This window comes from Pezoporus flaviventris, unplaced genomic scaffold (genome assembly GCF_033815535.1).
Source record: "Pezoporus flaviventris isolate CSIRO_AGI_PZ_B2104156 unplaced genomic scaffold, CSIRO_AGI_Pfla_v1 ptg000002l, whole genome shotgun sequence".
Lineage (NCBI taxonomy): Eukaryota > Metazoa > Chordata > Aves > Psittaciformes > Psittacidae > Pezoporus > Pezoporus flaviventris.
In genome coordinates, this window is record NW_026892550.1 from 20309722 (window position 1) to 20332350 (window position 22629).

At 36.7% G+C, this 22629-nt stretch overlaps 1 protein-coding gene and 1 long non-coding RNA gene across 2 annotated transcripts in view; both read right to left on the reverse strand.

Annotated features, from left to right (window-relative positions):
• The window catches only part of LOC133278334 (uncharacterized), a 440517-nt gene that overhangs the window by 247032 nt on the left and 170856 nt on the right, over positions 1 to 22629 (reverse strand). The gene's annotated exons all lie outside the window — the stretch shown is intronic.
• ARAP2 (ArfGAP with RhoGAP domain, ankyrin repeat and PH domain 2) overlaps positions 1 to 22629 on the reverse strand; it is a 118594-nt gene that overhangs the window by 7306 nt on the left and 88659 nt on the right. The window contains exons 25-31 of the mRNA XM_061470933.1: positions 20403 to 20520; positions 16219 to 16347; positions 8639 to 8778; positions 5645 to 5727; positions 4235 to 4270; positions 3697 to 3760; positions 27 to 158 (exon numbers count right to left, since the gene is read on the reverse strand). Coding sequence (XP_061326917.1) covers positions 27 to 158; positions 3697 to 3760; positions 4235 to 4270; positions 5645 to 5727; positions 8639 to 8778; positions 16219 to 16347; positions 20403 to 20520 — 702 coding nt within the window. The remainder of the gene's footprint in view (positions 1 to 26; positions 159 to 3696; positions 3761 to 4234; positions 4271 to 5644; positions 5728 to 8638; positions 8779 to 16218; positions 16348 to 20402; positions 20521 to 22629) is intronic.

The window sequence follows — 22629 nt, forward strand, 5'->3', positions numbered from 1 at the left end:
CTACATGAAGTTTAAACACCACTTACTTCTGAACTCCCTCTGATTTTACAAGTGGTCTTCTCTTGATGAATGGGAATTAGTGGTAAGCCTCCAATCTTTGGACTTTTAGTTATAGACTGTTTTCGTGCTTTTCCAGCAGGTGGCCATATATCTGCGTGCTGAAGGACAAAATGATTCATTATTTTTGGTGTAGAATTTCATAAATATACAAATCCTTTTTGTAATGTAGAAGTCTTGGAAAAAGCCATCTACTGCACAAAACATGCCCTCCTCCTGTGGGAGATGGGGGAAGACACTATGGTGCCCTAAATTATGCTAATATTTTGTAAGTGCTGCATGATGCTGAGTAAACAGAACCAAAATGTCTTTATACAATTTTCATGTAGCAAACATCTTTCCTCCATATTATTGTTTAAATGGCCTTCAAAGAATAGAAAATATCATCAAACAAAACACACTGACTCAATTCAGAATTTCAAAATTCCATATAAACATGCTTTCAGGACTCCCACAAAAGTTTCTAAAAGAAAATAAAATTACCCAAATTTGCAAACAAGTGTTAAAAATTTATATTAATAATTTAGGAGAAAATCATTGCTTAAACCTACAATAACAACGTACGTTATCTCAGAGGAAATGGCTTGACATTTTGTTCCAATGAAACACTGAGAAGGTATTATCTGAGAGATCAAATCTTGCCAACCAAAATCAGTTTACTGTGGACTAAGATACAAGAAACAAATCCAATTCAGAAAGTGATTAAGAAACTTTAAGTCAGCTTCTGAAGGAAACTGCCTCCCTTAATACTCAGCAAGCTTAAGGAAACTATCCCTGTCAAGTAGCTTGATTTTTCTTCTTTGTCTGTAACAATTCTTAAAATAGAACTCTAGGAAAGTACATCAGAAATGCTAGCAATGTATTAGGCCATATAATAAATGTATATATTCATAGTTTTGACCTATCTGTTCAATTGCACCTCGTGGTGATACAATGTGCCTCTTTAGTTGATCAAAGGCAATGGAACTGGAAGAATACTATCGTGTCCATCTTCACATCAAATAATTACTTCCAACTGTGTGCTATGCATGCTATTAAGTGATTTTGTACAAAACTATTATAGAGTTCAAGAATAGAGTTTTAGCCATACTTTCTAGGATGCTTTTGCATATAACTGAAAGAACACTGGTCCTGCTACAAATCCTCTTAGTATTTGCCAGCTTGAAGTATAAAATTAGTAACCTCTGAGATAACCTTATTTTCTGTATCAAAAATACTCTTGTTACTAGATTACAGTGGTAGGTACACTTTGCTAGTTATATTTTCTGCACCATTTATACTAGAGGAATAAATATTATCTGAAAACAGGAGGAATAAAAAGATAACTATAGTGCTGATATTAATTACCAATAAAGTCTTATTCTGCTCAAGCACTGAGGAGCACAGTAACAGTTTCATCTCCCTCCTAATTGCAGTGGATCATTAAATGTCAATTTCTCAAGTCTTCTCAAACCCATGTGTTTGGATAAGAACAGCTTAATAACAAAAGCAAAATATGATAATGATAATAATTACGATGATGATGAAAAGGGAAATAAAAAAGAAGAGAGGAATAAACCCTAAGAAATCCCAGTGATGCACAGTACAACTAATCACTATGCCCTGACCGATACCCAGCCCATCCCGAGCAGTGATCTGCAGCCCCTGGCCAGCCATCCCCTGTTTATAGACTGAGCACGATGCTCCATGGTATGGAATATTCCTTTGGTTACTTTGAGTCAGGTGTCCTATCTCTGCTGCCTCCTTGCTTCTTGTGCCCCTCCTCAGTGGCAGAGAATGGGAAACCTAGAAGTCTCTGATCAGGGTAAATACTACTTAGCAACAACTAAAACATCAGTGTGTTATCAGTATTATTCTCAGACTAAAGTCAAAACACAGCACTGCACCAGCTACTACAAAAAAAAAAAAAAAAAAAACCAACATTAACTCTAGTCTTGCTGAAACCAGGACAGGAGATCTTACAGTAAGCCTCAGCAATACGAGCTACTGCATTCTCAAGAAGATATTCACGGTAAAATATATTTAAAGCAGTAGATTGCAGGAAGAATAATACAGCAAATCTGCATCATTAGCACTTAATTTCTCATGCAATTCAGAGTCTGACAACTTGACTGATGTTCAGAATGCTGATTAAAGGAAAAAAAATCCAAACCCAACAAACTCCACAAAAAAGCACTACACCACCCCAAAAAAAAACACAAAAACCCCCAATACGAAACCAAAACACCCTCTCAATGTAGGTCATTAGTACTGCCAATTCATTGTACTGTTCATTTATTGGAATAATTTTTTAAAAATCAACAATATTAATTCAAAGCGATTTTTAATGCATATGGAATTATTTAACTTTTCTTGTTAGAAAAATAATATCTTTAACATTGAGCTGTATGTCTCTGTTTTTTATCTGTACTGTCAGAGGAATATTCTATATCCCACACTACCTGATCAGAATCCTAATTGCTAGCATTTCCCGTGATTTTACATCAAATGGCCTTCAACAGCTACCAAGTTTGTATGAGTTATTTCTAAGTAGCCTGTATCAATAACCTCTGAACCTATTTGTTGTGACACCGCTCATGTTAGGCCAACGAGATATGCCAGGACCAGTGGCTGTTTCCATAGAAACTACAATAGTTCAGTTAAGGGAGCTGAATAAGACAAATTTGGAAGTCTTCCTTACAAGGAATGCATTCTAACGCTACTATCTACGAAGGTTCAGATTCTATTTTGGAAAGCCTCTAAAAACTATGTATGGCAAGAGTCTTGTGCCCAGTCCACATCATGTAATATGTAAAGGTCACAGGTAATCATAAATCTAGTCATGTTTATTCATAGTGCTATTTCCCGAAGTTCACTGAACATCACAGGAAAGGCAAGAAAAATCTGACACATCTGAAAAATCTTAAACTATGTCCCAGTCTCCCGTCAGCTTGAACTCTTCCCATCTCTCTTACTTCTGCTTCCTCCTACGAAAATATTAAACTCCATTTGCAAGAATGTATTATATGGCACTGAAATGTACACGCTCCTTACCCACAACCTAGTAACAAGCAGAAGATTACTTAATTTAGGAGAATTCCTATGAAACACGATGAACTGTCAGTGTTAACTAAGCTAACCTGGATACCAGAAGAATACTGCTGTATTGGAATAGTTCTTCAAAAGGGCTAGTTCGTTCACTACATTTTGAATTGGTACACCTTTCTATTATGACTGGTTTGCATCCAGCGTTCAAACTAGTGAGTAGAGAAACAGCACTTGGGCACTGTGGTACACAAACACATGCTTTAGGTCAACAGCCAGAATTTCACCCAGAAGAGGATTATGACTGCAAAGAAAATGAGCTGTCTTTCTTTAACCAGCTTCTCTACAACATAGAAGGGAAAAGTAATAAAAAAAACACAGAATGTCCTTCTCCCTTACTCTCAAAGCACTTAGCTTTCATACGAAAATAACATTACAAATAATAGTCTTCACAGACTAACAGCCACCTTGTTGCTGTTTTATTTCATTGGGTAGTCCAGAAATTTTAACGGCATTGCAAATTTATCTATAACATAGCCACAACACATACGGATCATTATTTAATGGCATTTTCAAAACAGCAGTAAAAGTTAAATTCTTTGATCAGACTAGTACCTGTGCAGTAAAAATGCTGATCATCCACTCCATCTGCGCATCTTGTCCATCGCAACATATATACCTAGAATTCAATATATAATTAACAAGAAAAGCAACAAAAAATCCCGTTGCAGATAAACATATTAAATAGGCTTCTAAACAACTTCAAACAGTGCTTACATTCATTTATGAATGCTGTCTGTATTTACTGTTAACACTTCCATATTAGGAAATACAAATACTTCAAATTATCACTTTACCCTAGTTTGAAAACAATGCATGTACTTAATTTAAAGCACATGCATAGGTTTAAAATCTACCATTCTAAGTTCATGAAAATAATTTGCTTTATGGCCACATAGAAGGGAGACAAACACCTGACCCAAAAATACTACCAAAACATGAAGACTGTTCACTTAATTAAGAAAAACATTGCAAAAAGTCAACATGCAAAATAATGCCCATTAGTTTCCAAACATTATTATTTTGCAATTGAACATTTCAACAAATATTAAACACTGAAGTGAAGCCAATCATGTGTTTTACGTTTACCTACCACTGGTGCTTTTCAGAAAATACTGCAAGTCCCCAGCTGAAACAAAAAGAAAATTTTGAAGATTAGTTTCAGAAATTCAAGTTCAGGACAAATTCTCAAGCTACAGAGATTCATTACCTTTATCTAGCGCTTTTAAGTGTGTGTGTGTGTGTGTGTGTGTGTGTGTGTGTGAAATTACAAGGTTTAAATGTAAACTGCAAATCTAAAATGAAATTGTGGTTTTGATGATGGATTTTACTCATTTCTTCATGGTTTATTCACAGGTAATGAACAATCTGTTCTGGACAAAGGGTTATAGACAGGCCCTGCAGATGATGGCTAACTACCAGCACATTTTGGTTGTGGCTGTACTTTCTGAAAGCTGCTGGAAGTAAAACTGCTAAGATGGTGCCCAGCAGAGAGTCCTTTGCAGTGTGGAAGTTAAATAGTGTGCTTTGCACTATAAATTAAAGGAATCACACAAGTTTACAGGTATGTTAAAATTGTTGGAAAAAAAGGGCATAGGTTCACAATAAGGTGAAAGAAACAGACACTCTGGAGATCATGAAGAGACTTTGCAAAGTCTCCTTTTGAAAGTAGACTAAAAATAAACCTCAAGTAAAGAACCTACCTGCAAAGACTCATTTACATAATCTGTTACTCCTATTCTGGACTCATCTCCTACTCATTCTGTGCTTTAAAACAACAACAAAATTAAAAGAAATACCAACTTCTTCCGTAACACAATTAAGCCTTGAAATTTACAGACCTTTTCAGGGCATTTTGATGTGCCAGCTGTAAAGCTGTAAAGGAAAAGTCCAAGCAGATCTGTTTAAAGGCTACAGATCACTTAGGATCCCCTTGGGATAGGATCCTCTGTACATTATCTCAGTGTCCCAAAGCTTCGACCAAACAAGTACTGGAAACATCTGAGAAAAACAGATGTCATTTTTCACTGCTCTTTTCCAGAGACATAGTCACTGATGTTTGTAAAGGGCACTGTAGTCTTCAGCTAGAATAAATATCAAAATAAGGATCCTGAAAAAGGAAAATCCTTTACTGAACAACAGGAACTGTCACCATGACTAGCTAGTTTTCTCTTCTCTTTTTTCTTGGTGCAAAGGCTGCATGTCCACCAATGAATGCAGGACACACAATACAAAACTAAGTGAGCTAACAGCAAACATATCCACAAGAGATAATATACTTAAGATTAACAAAAGCCAATCAATAAAGTAATTTCCTAGCACAGAAGAGTTAATATGGAACAGAAAAAAAGAGATAGAAACAATACACTATTATAGAGGGTAATTTAATTCAGCATACTTCAATTGGCATCTTGACTTTTCCTTGTCCCACCACGTTTTATGTCCCCCCGACTTGAGAGTACTTGCTATTCAGAGCTTAACCTATTTTCTTTTCTATTCTTACTTTGTTGGTGGCTTCATTTTCTTTTTCACTCCAAGATAAAGCTTCAGGGAATTGAGAAACAACACTTTTTCGGGTTTGCTAGCCTGCAAATGAAATAAGATACTAATTATTTTATCAGGAATGTGCAAAAGAGAAAATGCCACATGAGGTGCATGAAAATGCACCCCTCTTTTTCTTCCAGATCATTAATTTTTTTCTCTCTTTCCCGTTAACAAACTGTGCCAATCGCTATTACTGGAAGCAGTCTAAGAACATGAGGTCCACATGAAGTCACAAAACTGTAACACAGCTGGAATAATGAAGATGTGGTGTTACAATTCACAGCGCTGGAGTTCTGCAATACTTAGGCCCAAGCTTTTCAAGAGAGACAGTCAGGGAAGATGAGGAGTAGGGTTGCCCTCTGTTAAAGTTCTTCTATCAGATAGACAATATCATGGTGACTATTTGCTTCAGATCACGCAACCAGGATGAAGAAAAAGCAGAAGAAGTCTTTTAACAACCCAAGGAAATCTGCAACTAGCTTTGGGCCCCTCAATAGTAAAAAGAGAATCAGTAATCTGGAATGAGTTCAGCAGAAGCCCACCAAACTGTCTGGGAGCTGCAACACTTGCCCTGTGAGGAGAGGCTGACCTAACAGCAGCCTCTCAGCACCTACAGGGAAGTTACCAATAAGACTGAATGAGGCTCTTCTGACTGTGGGAAGATGACTACACATGAGGAAAAACTTCTTCCCATGAGGGCAGTCAGGTACCGCAACTGAAAATGGGGTTTTCAAGACTTAACTGCATCAAGCCCTGAGCAATCCATTCCGACCTCAGTTGCTAGCTCTGCTGTGAACAGAAAGTTGGACTAAAGATCTCCTGAGGTTCCTTCCTTGCTCCTTTCTTGAAGAAACTACCTTTAGCCAACGTACAACAGGCATAAACTTGCACTAGGTATGAGAACTGAAAGTTCCTGAAGGATGGAATCCTGACAGGAAACAATAAAATTCTCATGAGCACTGTTCTACTACAAGACCACAACTAAAAAGAATAGACTAACATTCCTTTCTTGCATTTCAGTCAAGCGTTTTAGTTTTCTATGTAGAAACAAACAAAAATAACCTTAACAAATCTTACAATCCCATTACAAAAGCTACTCCAGGGTTAACTGTCCTGGATTCTCAATTTCTCCCTCTACAGCTTTCAATATCCAACACTCCAGTGTGGGGAAAAAGCGACAGAATCTGAGATAGCATAATCATATGCAAAAACGAAATCGAAAACAAATTGAAAATGAAACAAAAAACACACTACAATTTTCTGGTCAGTATTCTTACATAACATCCTGCTCAAAGGAAGGGTACTGCCAGGATGAAAGAACACCCTTACAAAACACAGTATTTAGTTAAATAACAGTATCCTTTGCACAAAAATGTACCTTATGGAAGCCATTTGACTGTGTGTGACCGTATTTCTTAACAACAGTACACTGCAGTGGTATGTGCAGTCAATTAACACATTAACGTAATTTAAAATACAGTATCACAGAAATGTTTCACTTTTTTGATAATTGCTCTTGCACAAGAGAAACACTTAACAGTATGTATTTCCATCTGCATACACAAACTTAATTTGTTGTTAATGAGAATTTATAAATTAATAAACAAATGCAGTCTTACTAAATACAGTTTTTCATCTGCAATGTCAAGCTTTCCTAGTATTCATTTCTGACTAAAATGAAAGCAAAATTAATAGTGGAAGATGAACGTCTCTCAAAAGAAAATTAAAAAAAATGGATATACACTATTTTATCAGAATGTTATTTCGACTTGCTTTTTTCAAAACCAAGTGCAAAGTCATTTAAAAGTACTAGTGTTCAAGATTCCATCTGAGTTAGAGAATTTAATGTTTTGTAAATCAAGATGGAATAAAAAAGCAGATCTTAAAGCAGTACAACAATGCTATCACAAACTCTAAGATACTAATTAAGGTTTTGTGAGCATGTTCATTTATTCTCACATATGTGACAATTTGAGTTTTAGCACTAAATTATAAGATGATATTTTTGACATTCTGGGGTAGTTCTAATTAAGATTATATCCACCCTATCACAAGAAAATACAGTACTTCTTTTGCTTTAGCTTACTTGAGCAATGGATCTGTCTTTATGAAAAAGTATTTTATGAAGGTCAGCAAGTACGCCTCAGTATTTGCTGGATGGGCAAAACGAGCAGTCAGCAAAAATAAATGCATTTTAACCTTTAAGAGCTTTTTTCCTTTTTTAAAAAAAAGGGAAACAACAAAATCAAACCAAACACATAGAAACTATCAAAACTAAAATGAAAACATAGTTCACAATGCATATTTAGTTTTATACTTTAATACACTCAAAAACACTCTTTAAAGAAAATTTGCGAAGTATTTAAGACCCACCATGCCATTAAGTATTAAGTGGAATTCTGAGGCATATCTAATTACCAATACTAGGTTTTGGAAGATTGAGAGTACATCTGAAAACTGCTGTTGGAAAGCAGGGAAAGATTTTGCTAGTGTATTGAGAATTATTGTTTCTTACAATTTCTTTTGTCACTACACTTGTAGGTGCAAGAAACCTGGAGCTTGTAATTTCAAAAGCCTCTGTATGAAATAACAAGAAAAACACCATACGGCTCACTTAAGTTCCATATTATTTCTATTACTGCTCTCTACGGTACATTTTCAAAAAACTTAGTCACAGCTTAGTCACACAAGTTGTAGGCATTCTTGAACGTTGCTTTATTTTTTTTTTCTAAATCTTATAATAACGCATAATTAGAATAGCTAAACGAGCAACCAACACAAACTCCTTTTACTAAAGCATCTGTTTAGTAATAAGATAAAAACCTTGTACTGGAACCCCACACTCTAGAAATTCTCATTTACTATCAAAAATGTTGATCTGTTTTTCGTTGGGTTTTTTTTCATAGAAAAAAGAAAGCTTAAATGAGTTTGGTGAAGAGTTTGTCTGTGGTACCTTCATATCCTTATAAACAAGCAATTTTCCTTCCCGTAACACAAAATAACGTTCCTGAAATTTGTTTCCAGACAGTAGTTTTGACGGTTCTTCTTTATACTTCAGATTGCCTGCTTTCACACTACTTTCCTCATTTTTCTCTATCAAGAAAAAAAAAAAAAGCATTTTGTTAGAAGATTTCACAACACTATTTTTAAGTGCCCCTAGTATTACTGTTTATTAAAAGACTAAAATGACAATTTCACTCATTTTATATTAAATACAAATAATACAGCAATATATAATTCTACATTACACTTAAATACTTATATGAATCTATTGTCTATTAATAAGAAAGGCACTCTTAAATACAGACAGATTATGATTTTAATTACTATGGGACAAAAAGGCTTTTCTGTTCTAAGATAACATAGCAAGAGTCCATCAACACACTTTAATTAAAAGAATCCTTTCAGAATAGAAAGTGTATTTAAATCCAAAAGTACAGCATGAGTACTTTTAATCTCTGTGCTTCAGAGAGGCAAAAATTTTCTTTAAGATCTGATTTTGTCATAAGTCTGTCTTTATTTTTCTGTTTGAGTCAAAACACACAGAAACACATATATATATTTGGCAAAATTAATAAAAATCATTAAAACAATCTCAAAAAAAAAAAAAATCAACAGCCAAACAAACCCAAAGCACAACTTTGTAGTCAGCTTTATAAAGCATTGAACTTAGTACCAAAAAAGCTCTTATTTTAAAAAGTACCAGAACAACTGACAGTTTGCAATGTTAGTGACTAGATTTTTCAGTATGTCCTTAGCAGTTTAAAATTCTAAATAAAATAATACAAAAAAGTATTACTAGTACATATAAACTACTGCACCACCACTTCTTGCTAGTTTTGTTTTTCCTGTTCTGCCCGATATATGTTTGGGGGTTTGGGTTTTTTTAGACTAGTTTATTAGCTTTGCCCAGAAACATAATCTCAAAAACCAAGAATAACATGTTTTAAAGAATTCAACAATAAAAAGTAACATAAAATACATTTTCATTTGGTCAGGAAAGACAAAGAAGACAAAAAAAGACCAACTTTCACTGTTTGCATATTTTCTTTTTATTTGTGAAGTGCAGTATTATACAGCGACAGCTAGTCATGCTCTGGCAGCAACACTTGTAACATGTACTAATCAAAATCATCTATTTTTTCTATCTTCACACATTCTGCTAAATGAGCCATTGTCACTGAATGAGGTACACAAAGCCAGTATGAGAGGTGACAAGGGAGAATTAAGAATTTGTATGAAACATCACTAACAAGCATAAAATGCAGGGTTTAATACAAATATATTGGATTGTACTGTTTCCAGCTACCTGCACTTCAATATTTAAGGGATTTTTGTTCTTCTTTTAAAGAAACTGTAGACAGTTATTCCACACATGTCTATTTAGGAAATAAGTAACATTTAGATAGTGAAAAATATATTAATGCATTACATGGATAATTCTGCATGCACAAAACATCCATGTTTCACATGTCCAATTACATAAATACACTTTGAAGTGCATATAAAACCCCCAGTTAGGTTATATATCAAAACTCGAGAGTCAGATTCTACTATCATTTATACAGCTAGAGAGACTTTGGGACTAACTTGAAAAGCTGTATCTAGATCCCATCTTTAATACTGGCTGAAAAACAGCTGTTTAAAGGGTTGAAATTAAATTATTCCTTTTACTAACCCTAATTTTTTGCAAAAAGAGGATAATTAAAAATGTGACTCTTAATTTCCTTATGCTTTATATCTCAGTGCAAAACAAAACGATGAAAAACATTATGTTTAAAAATATAATGGAAATGAAAAAGATAAACATCTTTAACTTATTAAATAAAACCAACTACATTCTAATCAGTATGCTTGCTGTGAACCAAAAAATCTCAAAAGAAGATTTCCCAGTATTTTCTTTAGAGTTTAAGATAGAATCGGAATCCAGAATCAACACATTTCAACAATTAAAATCAGAAGTTATTTGGATTATCTGAATTAAAAACGTGAATAGATAGGCACAATTAAAAGAAGTGCTAACATGTTCCCTCTTTGCCTGTAGGAATATGTATTTCATGTTCAGAATACAGTAGGAATCCTTATCCACACAATCACAAGTTGTTGTGAGACTAGCAGTATCCTTCCACATCTGTACCAAATTACAAGATTTTAAACTTCTGCACATAGCTCCTGACATGACACTCATTCAAAACTTCGCATAGAAAATCTCACCATAAAAAAAAAATAAATCTATAAAACACTTGATATTTAAAGACCTTGAAAAATAACGATCCTCTGAATTGATGATATTCGGTATTCTTTAGAAGCCACTATTTCATAATCTAAAATAATTGGGATGTGTCCTAATCAGAATATTTTTTTCAGATACAAACTAAAAAACAAATAGAACTTTCTAGAACTCTGCATCTACTAAGAACCAGATGCACTCAACCCATTCAGCATTGATCTACCTGTGGTTTAGAAGTTTGTGTTTCAAACAACACCTCTGAATAATAACCCCTGTTCTCAGAAATCAACACTTCCTACTCGAATTATGTAACTCATTAACAGTAGAATTTCAAGGACCTATATACACACACCCTTTACTGTCAATCTGTATTTTTCTAACTAAGAAAAATTTAATGTTGGAAATCTTCAGGTAAGGAAAAGGGGCTTGAAATAGTACTAAGCTGTACTGAGCACCTCTTATACCAAAATAATATGCACACCTTGCCCTTATGAAAAGCACTTGAAAGAGTGCTTCTGCAAGAGGATGAAAAGCTATGGAATAAAATGTCAAGAGAACATACCTAAAGATCTTTCCTCTCTGGAAGGAAACAGGACAACTGGCTACCCTTGATTTGGAGAAAGCTGAAGTTCTCAACAACTTCTTTGCCTCAGTCTTCACCGGCAAGTGCTCTGACCACGCCCCTCAAGTCTTGGAATTCAGATGCAGGAACACGTGAGAATGAAGACCTTCGGCCCAATGTAGGAGAGAATCAGTTTGAGATCATCTTAGGAACATGAAAGCGCACAAGTCCATGGGGCCTGATGTAATTCATCTGTGAGTCTTAAATGAGCTCAAGAATGAAGTTGTAAGCCACTGTCCATCACAACTGAAAAATCATAGCAGTCAGGTGAAGTTCCTGATGACCGGAAAAGGATAATATAACCCCCATTTTCAAGAAGGGGAAAATGGATGACCCAGGGAATTACAGACCAGTCAGTCTCACCTCTGTGCCAGGCAAAATCTTGGAGCAGATTATCCTGAAACCATGCTAAGGCACATGAAAAACAACAAGGTGCTTTGGTGACAGCCAGCATGGCTTCACTAAGGGGAAATCCTGCCTGACCAATTTGGTGGCCTTCTCTGATGGGGCTACAGAACCGATGGACAGGGGTAGAGCAGTTGATGTCATCTACCTGGACTTGTGCAAAGCGTTCGACACTGTCCCACATGACATCCTTGCCTATAAACTGGAGAGACATCAATTTGATGGATGGACCACTTGATGGATAAAGAACTGGCTGGATGGCCGCACGCAAAGAGTTGTGGTCAATGGCTCAATGTCCAGCTGGAGACCAGTAACGAGTGGTGTCCCACACGGACTGGCCTTGGGACTAATCCTGTTCAACATCTTTGTTGGTGACATGGACAGTGGGATTGAATGTGCCCTTAGCAAGTTTGCAAATGACATCAAGCTGTGTGGTTCGGTTGATACGCTGGAGGGAAGGAATGCCATCCAGAGGGACCTTGACACACTTGTGAGGTGGGCTGATGCCAACCTCATGAAGTTTAACCATGACAAGTGCAAGGTGCTACACCTGGGTTGGGGCAATCTACAGGCACAGCTACAGGTTGGGCAGAGAAGAGATTCAGAGCAGCCCTGTGGAGAAGGACTTGGGGGTGTTGGTAGAGAACAAACAGAACATGAGCTGGCTTTTGTGCTCACAGCCCAGAAAGGCAACTGTATCTTGGGCTGCATCAAAAGGAGCGTGACCAGCAGATCGAAGGAGGTGGTCCTGCCCCGCTACCCTGCTCTCATGAGACCCCACCTGGAATACTGTGTGCAGTTCTGGTGTCCTCAACATAAGAAGGACATGGAACTGTTGGAACAAGTCCAGAGGAGGGCCACAAAGATGATAAGGGGGCCAGAACACCTCCCATACAATGACAGGCTAAGCAAGTTGGGGCAGTTTAGCGTGGAGAATAGAAGACTGCATGGTGACCTCACAGCAGCCTTCCAGTATCTTCCTGGGGTCTACGAGGATACAGGAGAGGGACTCTTCATCCAGGACTACAGTGATAGGACAAGAGACAATGGGTTCAAACTTAAATAGGGGAAGTTTAGGTTAGATATAAGGAAGAAGTTCTTTACTGTGAGGGTGGTGAGGCACTGGCACAGGCTGCCTACAGAAGTGGTAAATCACAGAATACTAGAATCATAGAATAGTTAGGGTTGGAAAAACCTTAAGATTATCTAGTTCCAACTCCCCTGCCATGGGCAGGGACACCTCACACTAAACCATGTCACCCAAGGTTCTGTCCAACCTGGCCTTGAACACTGCCAGGGATGGAGCATTCACAACTTCCCTGTGTACCCCATTCCAGTGCCTCACCACCCTTACAGTAAAGAACTTCCTCCATCCCTGGAGTGAAATGCTCCATCCCTGGCAGTGTTTAAGGCCAAGTTGGACAGAGCCTTGGGCAACATGGTCTAGTGTGAGGCATCCCTCCCTGCTCATGGCAGGGGGGTTGCAACTAGATGATCTCAAGGTCCTTTCCAACCCTAGCCATTCCATGATTGTATGGTCTATGAGAAAGTGGAAAACCTACCACAAGTCTTCTGAAATACATCAGTAAACTAACTCTTTTTAACTTGAAAAGGAATGTTGAGTTCTAGACAAAATATACATCTAGACCTCAATACAATTGATACTACAAAACATGAAAAACTAGTAAAAAGGACAAAATGAGAATAATTATGAAAAAGGAGAATGCACTAAGTATAAGGAACATGGGAAAAGCTGCACTGACAGGGAAGACAATGATGAGTTACCTAGATGAAATGAGGATAACAGAGTTGTTCCATCAGGCTCACAACTAAACCAACATTATTTCAAACATCATTACAAGTTTTTGGAAATAAAAGGAGAAAAATGCTGATGACACAAAGCTTTAAGGTAACAGTAACAGGAAGAAAAAGGTCAGGCATATAATAATTTAGTCTGCAGTATTCTAACATAAATCAGAGAACCAAAGAAAAGTCACTGAATTCAATTATAAACATAATATGATCACAGGCCTATTAATTTTGCTGTAAAAGACACCAACCACCCAGTTGTCCAACTCTGTAGGCTGAATCTACTGTTGAAAAACATAATTCAAACAGTAGTGGTTGGACATCTAACCTTAGCCCTGCTACTCAGTAAAAAGGATGAGTGTGTAAGAGTGGAACATGAGGAGTGTATAAGAGTGGAAAGATTAAGGTCTCCATCTTTTCCTTCAGGTCAGCCATTATATCTTGTGTACTTCAAAATTGAGAGCCACAACTGCCTCTCCTTCAGGCAATGGGAGCAATGACCTGATCCTGTGCCTTTTCTCATTCTGATACTATCTAGTGATGGAAGTACAATATTTGTCTAAAAAACCCTCCATTATCTTTTTGTCCTGAAGTAGCTGTTTATTTAACAGTGTACAGATGCAAGATTAGAAATAGTAACAATAAACAACTGCAACTACAAAACATGGATGAATGTGCAGACTTTCTGTGCATCTTTGCCTACACTTAATATCTACACTTTCACTGAAGCTAGTGAAATTGCTCCTCAGTATTGCTAATATTTCAGAGCAAATTTACAAGCTAAGAGTGGATTCAAGAAATCTAACAAGATAAAACTACTATAGAATTGTGTTGATTTTAGATATTATTTTATAACGAGATCCAGTTAGAAAAAGTAACATTTTAGAAATTAAAGTATGTTCACCATGTAAAACTTCCTTAAAGTGGCAATTCCACCCTCAAGAAAATATTTTGTGATACACAAGATCATCATGTAGAGTTTGCAGAAATCAACACTGTAACTGCAACTGGCAGAGACTTTTCTCTTCAAACCACTAAAACCAATATAACTTATTTAATAAGTTTTTGATTATTTTAACATGCACACTCACAAAAAAACAGCCAATAAATGTAAACATTCAGTCAACAGCCAGTGTATCTAGACTAAAGTCAAACTGAATAAACAGATGCAAACAATTACTGTGATGGGTTAGGAGAAGAAATGGATATAGAAATTAGGAGAGAAGAAGAGCAAATGGCAGATTTCCCCTTTAAACAGTACTACATTTTGTAAATTGACGCTAGCCTGATCCTTACGTATTTCTCAGAGCAGTGGTTCACACAGTCCTTAAAACCCATATTCTGATTATTCCTGAACACACACCAAGTGAGGTGATGGAAGTTCATATATCAAGCATTTAATGAAGTTGGCCATTTCTCTCTATTCCCTGTCTGCTATGACATGTTTTGAGATACTGGAACATAATGGTCATGAACAGAACACTTGTTAAGGTTGATCTGTATTTGTAGAGTATGTTTTTACAGGAATAAAGGATGATGAGAGAAGGCTAATATTTTCAGAAGAATAACATCATAACTTTTATTTCTTAAAATTAAGACAGAAGAGATATATAGATGGAGAGATTAATACCTCTGTGGATGGGGAATAGAGAAAAAGAAAAGATTGCATATTTGACTACGTCATTAGATAAAATCAGATGGGCATAAACCAGGCATTGTGTGTCATCATCGCGTTTTACAGTGACAGCATACAGGATTTCAACTGCTTGAAAACACGATAGTAATTTTTGGATCTCGAACTTCTAAACCACTGCTTCCTTCAAAGTGAATGCTACATATTATTACATGGGAGACTTCAATCCAGGTATTATGTAAAAAACCAAAGTAGGATGGGGGCAGCTTGTAAATTATAGTTTCCCACTGTAAGTTTGAGCTACATCTCCTTTCAAGCGTCAGATCTAAATTCCTCATCCTTTTTAAAGGCTGCAATACTCTCTAATGAGCTTTGTAGCTGGAAAGCAACAGATTATAAAATAGATATTATTATTAGCATATAAAATTATTTAATATATTAATTACATGGTTATATATAATGTAATTATATATACACAAGATATATGTATGTATAATCCACAGAGAGAGAGCATAGTGAATGGACTATGCAGAACTGCTCTATGGATTAAAGAGCAGTCACAAGTTTCACAGCAGAACTTCAAACACTGTGAATGTGAAATTTCTCTGTATTTTCATGTTCAAACGGGAAGGCTTATAGTTTGTAGAAACAAGAAGATCCATGAATTTTACTTTTTAAAAGAAGGTCAGCACAACCCTCAGTAAAACAGTAACTTTCATAAAGTAGTAGTAATTCAGACGTTCTGGGACACTTTGCCCCAATGAAACAGCTGTAAAAGAACTGCCATCCTCATGTCCCCACATGAAATATCTAAGTTTTAAAAATGATACGTACCACTGTAGAGTTTTATGATGTCTGCTGTTAGAAACCTCTTTATTATCAGATATGCAGTGCCGGGTTCCGGTAGTGAACTCCAGTGAAGAACTTGTTCTAACACATTCTCTGTGTAATGCAGAGGACGTTCTGAGAAATGTTGCAGGAGAAAAAAAAAAAAAATAAAAATTGAAAAACACCCAAAACAAACCAAATCCAAAAGCCAAGACTGAATGCTCTTAGAAGTTACACATGCTTATACGCAACACTGTCTCATTCACTTTGAGCTACAGAAGAAAAGCACTGCTTTCAAAATAAGACAATTACGCACTTCCATTGACTTTCTGCAGCAACACCTGTGCTGGCAGGGTCTGCACAGATAATAAATATTAAATTAAACAATAATAATCAAATGTTCAGTGACTTTTGTATTTATGTAAGAAAACATTTGCAACTAAAGACGCTAAAACACAGCTTTCAAACTAAATACAAAATTTAGGAACTATCACAGAGCATACCACAGTTTGACCAAAACAGAACCAATAGAAGAAGGCATGACAGACTGTATGTGTGCACTTTACACTTCATTTGCTCAAACATACATTTGTGGATAGATATCATCCATCCTGAAAGACAAACACTAAGGCCCAGGATTCAGTTCCACAGAACTGAGAAATTGCAGGGATAAGAATGTCCATCCAGTATTCCACACAAACCCCAGTTCATACACCAAATGAAAATACTGAAAATCTGGCAAATAGTCCCTAAATCTGCATTACCAGACCCAGCAGAAAACTGAGCCTGAGGTATCTCATACCAAGCAAAACTGATGTAGATGGAGGAAGACTGCATAGTTACCCTCCACACACACACATACACAACCCTCTGAAGGCTTTCATCTGCTCAGCAGCAAGCACCTACAATAATTAATGAAAGCACAAAAACCTTAACGATGGCTTTGTGGGCTACAACAGTAGATCCAAGTGTCATTTTATCTCCAAAGAGAGATTTTTCCAAACGTTCTGACTTCCCTTTGGCATACCAACTTATACGGGTCAGGCCTTGAGAAGCTGGATACAGTGCCTGGAAAGTCACACCTGTGTGACACTGTCATGTTGGATCTGGCAATCTAGCCTCATGTCTCTTGAATACTGAGGGGAAAAGTATGCCACCATAGTCTCATTTTTCACTTCTGCTAAGGCAGATTAATATGAAATGTCAACAGCTGCTTTGGGACTGTCCAGCAACACATTCTAGCAGAAGATAGCTTCCTGAACACCTGAACACCACAGCTTCAGAAAGCAGCAGCCACAAATAACACACTTAAGTGACAGAAAAAAATACCACTGTTTTGGGATGCAAAAAGTCCTACCTTACCTGTAAACTTGCTATACCACTTACAGAAAAGTGTTATTATTCAGACATGACAACAAAGCAGCCTACCAAAACCACCATTCTGTAGACAGCAGCTCAATCCCTACTTTATAACACTATTTCTTCTGGTTCTTTTGTTTTAAATGGTTGAACTTTCAAAACTTCTTCCTAATTTTTGGGAAATTGTGGACTCTGATGTGATAAAGTTAAAACAACTTGTCCTTGTACAAAAGAGAAAAAAAACCTTTACAAATCAACAGCAGGAAACACTGGCAAATCACCACATCTTCCTAGAACACCAGCACTCCCAGAGTAAACACCTACTGTTTTATTTATAGTTACATTTAAGACCATCTGTCATCATGGATTACACGGTACATAAATCATCATGCTGAAATGCATTAGCTATTTTGCTGGCAACACACCTCATTTACAAACTATCAGGCAAAAATTACTGAAAAAAAATACACACTATTTTGTAAAGCATATGGTATTGAACATTCTTCATTAGGTTAGATTAAATTATCAATTATTTCAACTTTTTTATATGCAAATAATTTAGTTTATTTTTAATATTGCAATTCTAATATTTTGAACAGCAAGTAATAAACATACAGGTCCAATTACCCTTTTAAAGAGGTCATTATATGCTGATAAATATCCCAAACCAGTCATTTTCACCTTAAACAACATTAACTACCAAGAGAAAATTACTTTTTAGAGAATTTAAAATTATAATTTTCTTGCCTTCTCCGGGTTCATTTTCAGGGCAGTATATCTTAAAAAATAACTCTCATAAAACTTCAGGACTGAGTGCAGCAAACTGAACACCACCATGCACTAGACAGGTACCAGAACGCAGCAGGAACACAAGCAGAATATTCCTTTCGTCAGTATAACACTGATCATTACCATACATTTGAAACAACTAAGCAACCTTTGCTTCTGTCACGACATGTCATAATGCCTTAGATTACATGATGTTAAGGGGTGTTTGTTAAAGGATGCTAATAAAATCAATGTGCAGCAGCATTTGGACCAAGGGCTGAACAGGACTATTTTTCTCTGTTATTCAGCCTTTTGAAAATCTGCTAGATTCAGCCACAGCACCACTGTAGCCTCCCTGAGTGTCTCTTACTATATGCATTATTTTTACTTTTCAATATTATTAATTCAGTTCTGATGCACAGATTCTTCCAGAAAGGCGTCCATGTAGAACATTTCATCAGTCTAATTACTGAAGACAGGTGCTGAATTACGACTTTATTTAGTTTACTTTTTGCTTGTTTGCGTTGGTTTTAAATGGTACGCCATTTCTACCTTGCATTGTAACTCTCGTTTCAATGGGATACACTCTAATCCCTTGCCAATATTTTTTGTCCTATACAGGGCTGTAATGTCTTACTCTAAGCTTAATTTTGCTGCTAATTTTCCATAGTCATTAGCTCAGACAACTAAAATACTAGCTGTTACACCCAAACACCTCAAGGAGCTGCTGTGGGGTCTATCTTTTGTATTTATGTTCTCTCAGCCATATCTAATTCAGCTTTCATTTGCCTGTAAATGTTTTATAAGTTTTAGAAAATAAAGTTTCCTCTTCAGTTTTTCCATTACACAGTCAAAAGAAACAGGATTTCTAGAGTACTTGTAGGAGTTATCAGGACTCTTCTAAAGATAATAGATGCTAGCATGCTTTGCCAGTTGATACCTGCATCTACAAATGTGGAAATGAACTCTATGTTACAACTCTACACAGTATCACCACAAGACTACAAGATGGAGAGAGATCAGGATCACTTATTTTAAGTCAAAAAGGAGAAGGCATTTCCAGTCTTGTTCCCAATACTGTCAAGGTCAAGACTCAGCATATCATGGCTATCAGTAAATCTGAAAAGATTACTGTAAGCATGTCTGAAAATCAAGTACAACAAAACTATTCAAACAAACTTGTAACCTTTAGTAATCTTAGTTTTCTCAGTTTTTTAAAAACTTTTTTGCTTCTTAGCTTGGAAATAGGTACCTTCACTACAGAAATAGTCCGCTTCTGTAACATGAAAATAGTGAGAACAGCAGCTCTAATATGAAGTAAAAATAGATGCTTTTTACTAAAAGCGTATTTCTTCAAAAATCATGTGATTATTCATATAAAAATAAACATAAAAAAATAAATAAAAATAAATATATTACTTCATAGTAAGTACCTCTAATAGTAAAATGCAAGCTCTGGCACACCTGAGACACTACCTACGTTAAAACCTCTCTACAGTTCATGAATATTGTGCCTGTGACATTTGCTCTTGTTGGCAGCAGAACCATATTTAAAACAAACATATTGAAATTCTGCCATATACACAGGATTACACAATTTATGCCCCCTTTTTCATCTACACACATAATTGAATAACAAAAAAGATACTTAGGTATTACATGTATTTTGTTTCATTTTCTGAAAAACATTTTTCCTTATAAAATCAGCTGCTGACATTCTAATGAAAGGCAAGTTTCTTCTTTGAGACGTATTCGTAAGACCTACTTTTCTTTAGCTCATGACCAATGAACTGTGAAACAGAGTAACATGAAAAACATTTTTTCAGCCACCAATTCATAAGCATTTCAAAACAATTCATCACATTGTTTCTGGCAAAGTGTAGAAAGCAATCATGCAGATGCCCAGCAAACAAATGTAAAATAATAGCATGAAGGCTTATTTTCATTTTGTTTCTATAAGCCTTTTACTAATTTTTTTAACTAAGCTTTTGATTATGTTAAGCGTTAAAAAAAAATAAAATTATAAATTTTTCTGAACATACATAAATTTAAGGGTCACTAACCTAGTTCACCATTTTCAAGTACTTCAAAAGTAGCCCAGATATCATGTTTCTTGGGAATAATGTTTTTGATTCCTAAAACATCATTAGTTAATTCTTCTGCTTCCATCAACGGTGATACCTAGAATACAAATAGAAGCAGTTTATAATATTGTACAATTACCAATTTCTGATTTATTTTTTAGAAATCTTACTCCCCGCAACTACTGCTACTACTACTACTAATAATATAGGCAGTAGATGCATTCAGTTGGAAATCCAGAAATTGTCAGACTCCTGCATGCTTTCCTTTTTTTTTTCTCTTCCACAAAAATCAAAGTTAAAACTTTCAGCTGTCTGATTAACTTCGTAGCTTGAAATTCCTCCTCTCAATCCCTGAAAATTTCAGATGAAAGGAAGCCTTGATACATTTTCCTGGCTATAGGAAGGTAAGTGTTATGGAAGTACCATTTTATTAAAAAAAAAACAACTTAGAAATAGTCCCATTTTTATTGATATTTAAAAAACGTGTTATGTGCATGCATATATGTCTGTATCTATGTATACCACATACACAGAATCACAGAATCATGGAATAATTATGGTTGGAAAGTACCTTTAGATCATCTAGTTCCAACACCCCTGCCATGGGCAGGGGCACCTCACCCTAAACCATGTCACCCAAGGCTCTGTCCAACCTGGCCTTGAACACTGCCAGGGATGCAGCATTCACAACTTCCCTGGGCAACCCATTCCAGTGCCTCACCACCCTTACAGTAAAGAACTCCTTCCTTATATCCAATCTAAACTTCCCCTGTTTAAGTTTTAACCCGTTACCCCTTGTCCTGTCACTACAGTCCCTAATGAAGAGTCCCTCCCCAGCATCCCTATAGGCCCCCTTCAGATACTGGAAGGCTGCTATGAGGTCTCCACACAGCCTTCTCCACGCTGAACAGCCCCAACTTTCTCAGCCTGTCTTCATACGGGAGGTGCTCCAGTCCCCTGATCATCTTTGTGGCCCTCCTCCGGATTTGTTCCAACACTTCCATGTCCTTTTGATGTTGATGACACCAGAATTGCACACAATAATTCAAGTGAGGTCTCACAATAGCAAAGGGGCAGGATCACCTCCTTCGACCTGCTGGTCACGCTCCTTTTGATGCAGCCCAGGATACAGTTGCCTTTCTGGGCTGCGAGTGCACACTGCTTGCTCATGTTAAATTTCTCATTGACCAACACCCCCAGGTCCTTCTCCACAGGGCTGCTCTGAATCTCTTCTCTGCCTAACCTATAGCTTTGCCTGGGATTGCGCCAACCCAGGTGTAGGACCTTGAACTTGTCATGGTTAAACTTCATAACGTTGGCATCAGCCCACCTCACAAGTGTATCGAGGTCCCTCTGGATGGCATTCCTTCCCTCCAGCGTATCAACCGAACCACACAGCTTGGTGTCATCAGCAAACTTGATGAGGGCTCACTCAATCCCACGGTCCATGTCACCAACAAAGATGTTGAATGAGACCGGTCCCAACACCAATCCCTGAGGGACACCACTCGTTACTGGTCTCCAGACGGACATTGAGCCATTGACCACAACTCTTTGTGTGCGGCCATTCAGCCACTTCTTTATCCACCAAATGGTCCATCTATCAAATTGACATCTCTCCAATTTAGAGACAAGGATGTCATGCAGGACAGTGTCAAACGCTTTGCACAAGTCCACACAACTGCTGTGCCCCTGTCCATCAGTTTAGTAGCCCAATCATAGAAGGCCACCAGATTGGTCCGGCAGGATTTCCCCTTATTGAAGCCATATACATATACAAACAGAAGTTTTTGAGAGTCATATGCTAAACAGAACACAGTCATATGCTGAACTGGAAATAGAGAGGTGTAACTAAAACCTCAAAATTCAGTTACAGAACTTTTTTTAACTCTTCATCCAAACAATAATGCACTACTACATGGAGACGAGTGCCTTTAAAACACACAATCAAATATAAGGCTGAAAATCTCAATTATAGTAAGTAACAAGTTTTGGTATGTTAGCACTCAAGGGAAGCAGTAAGCCACTGGCAAAAAGAAAAATCAGGAGGAAGGTCATTTAAATGGCCTTGTTCTACTAAATAAAACCAGCATTCACCATGTACTTCTTAATGGGCCTTTTGTGCTGCACCCATGGAACTGGGAGAATTTATATCACCATACATTGCAGTAAAACCGAAGGAGGACATCTCCCTTTTAAATTTGTA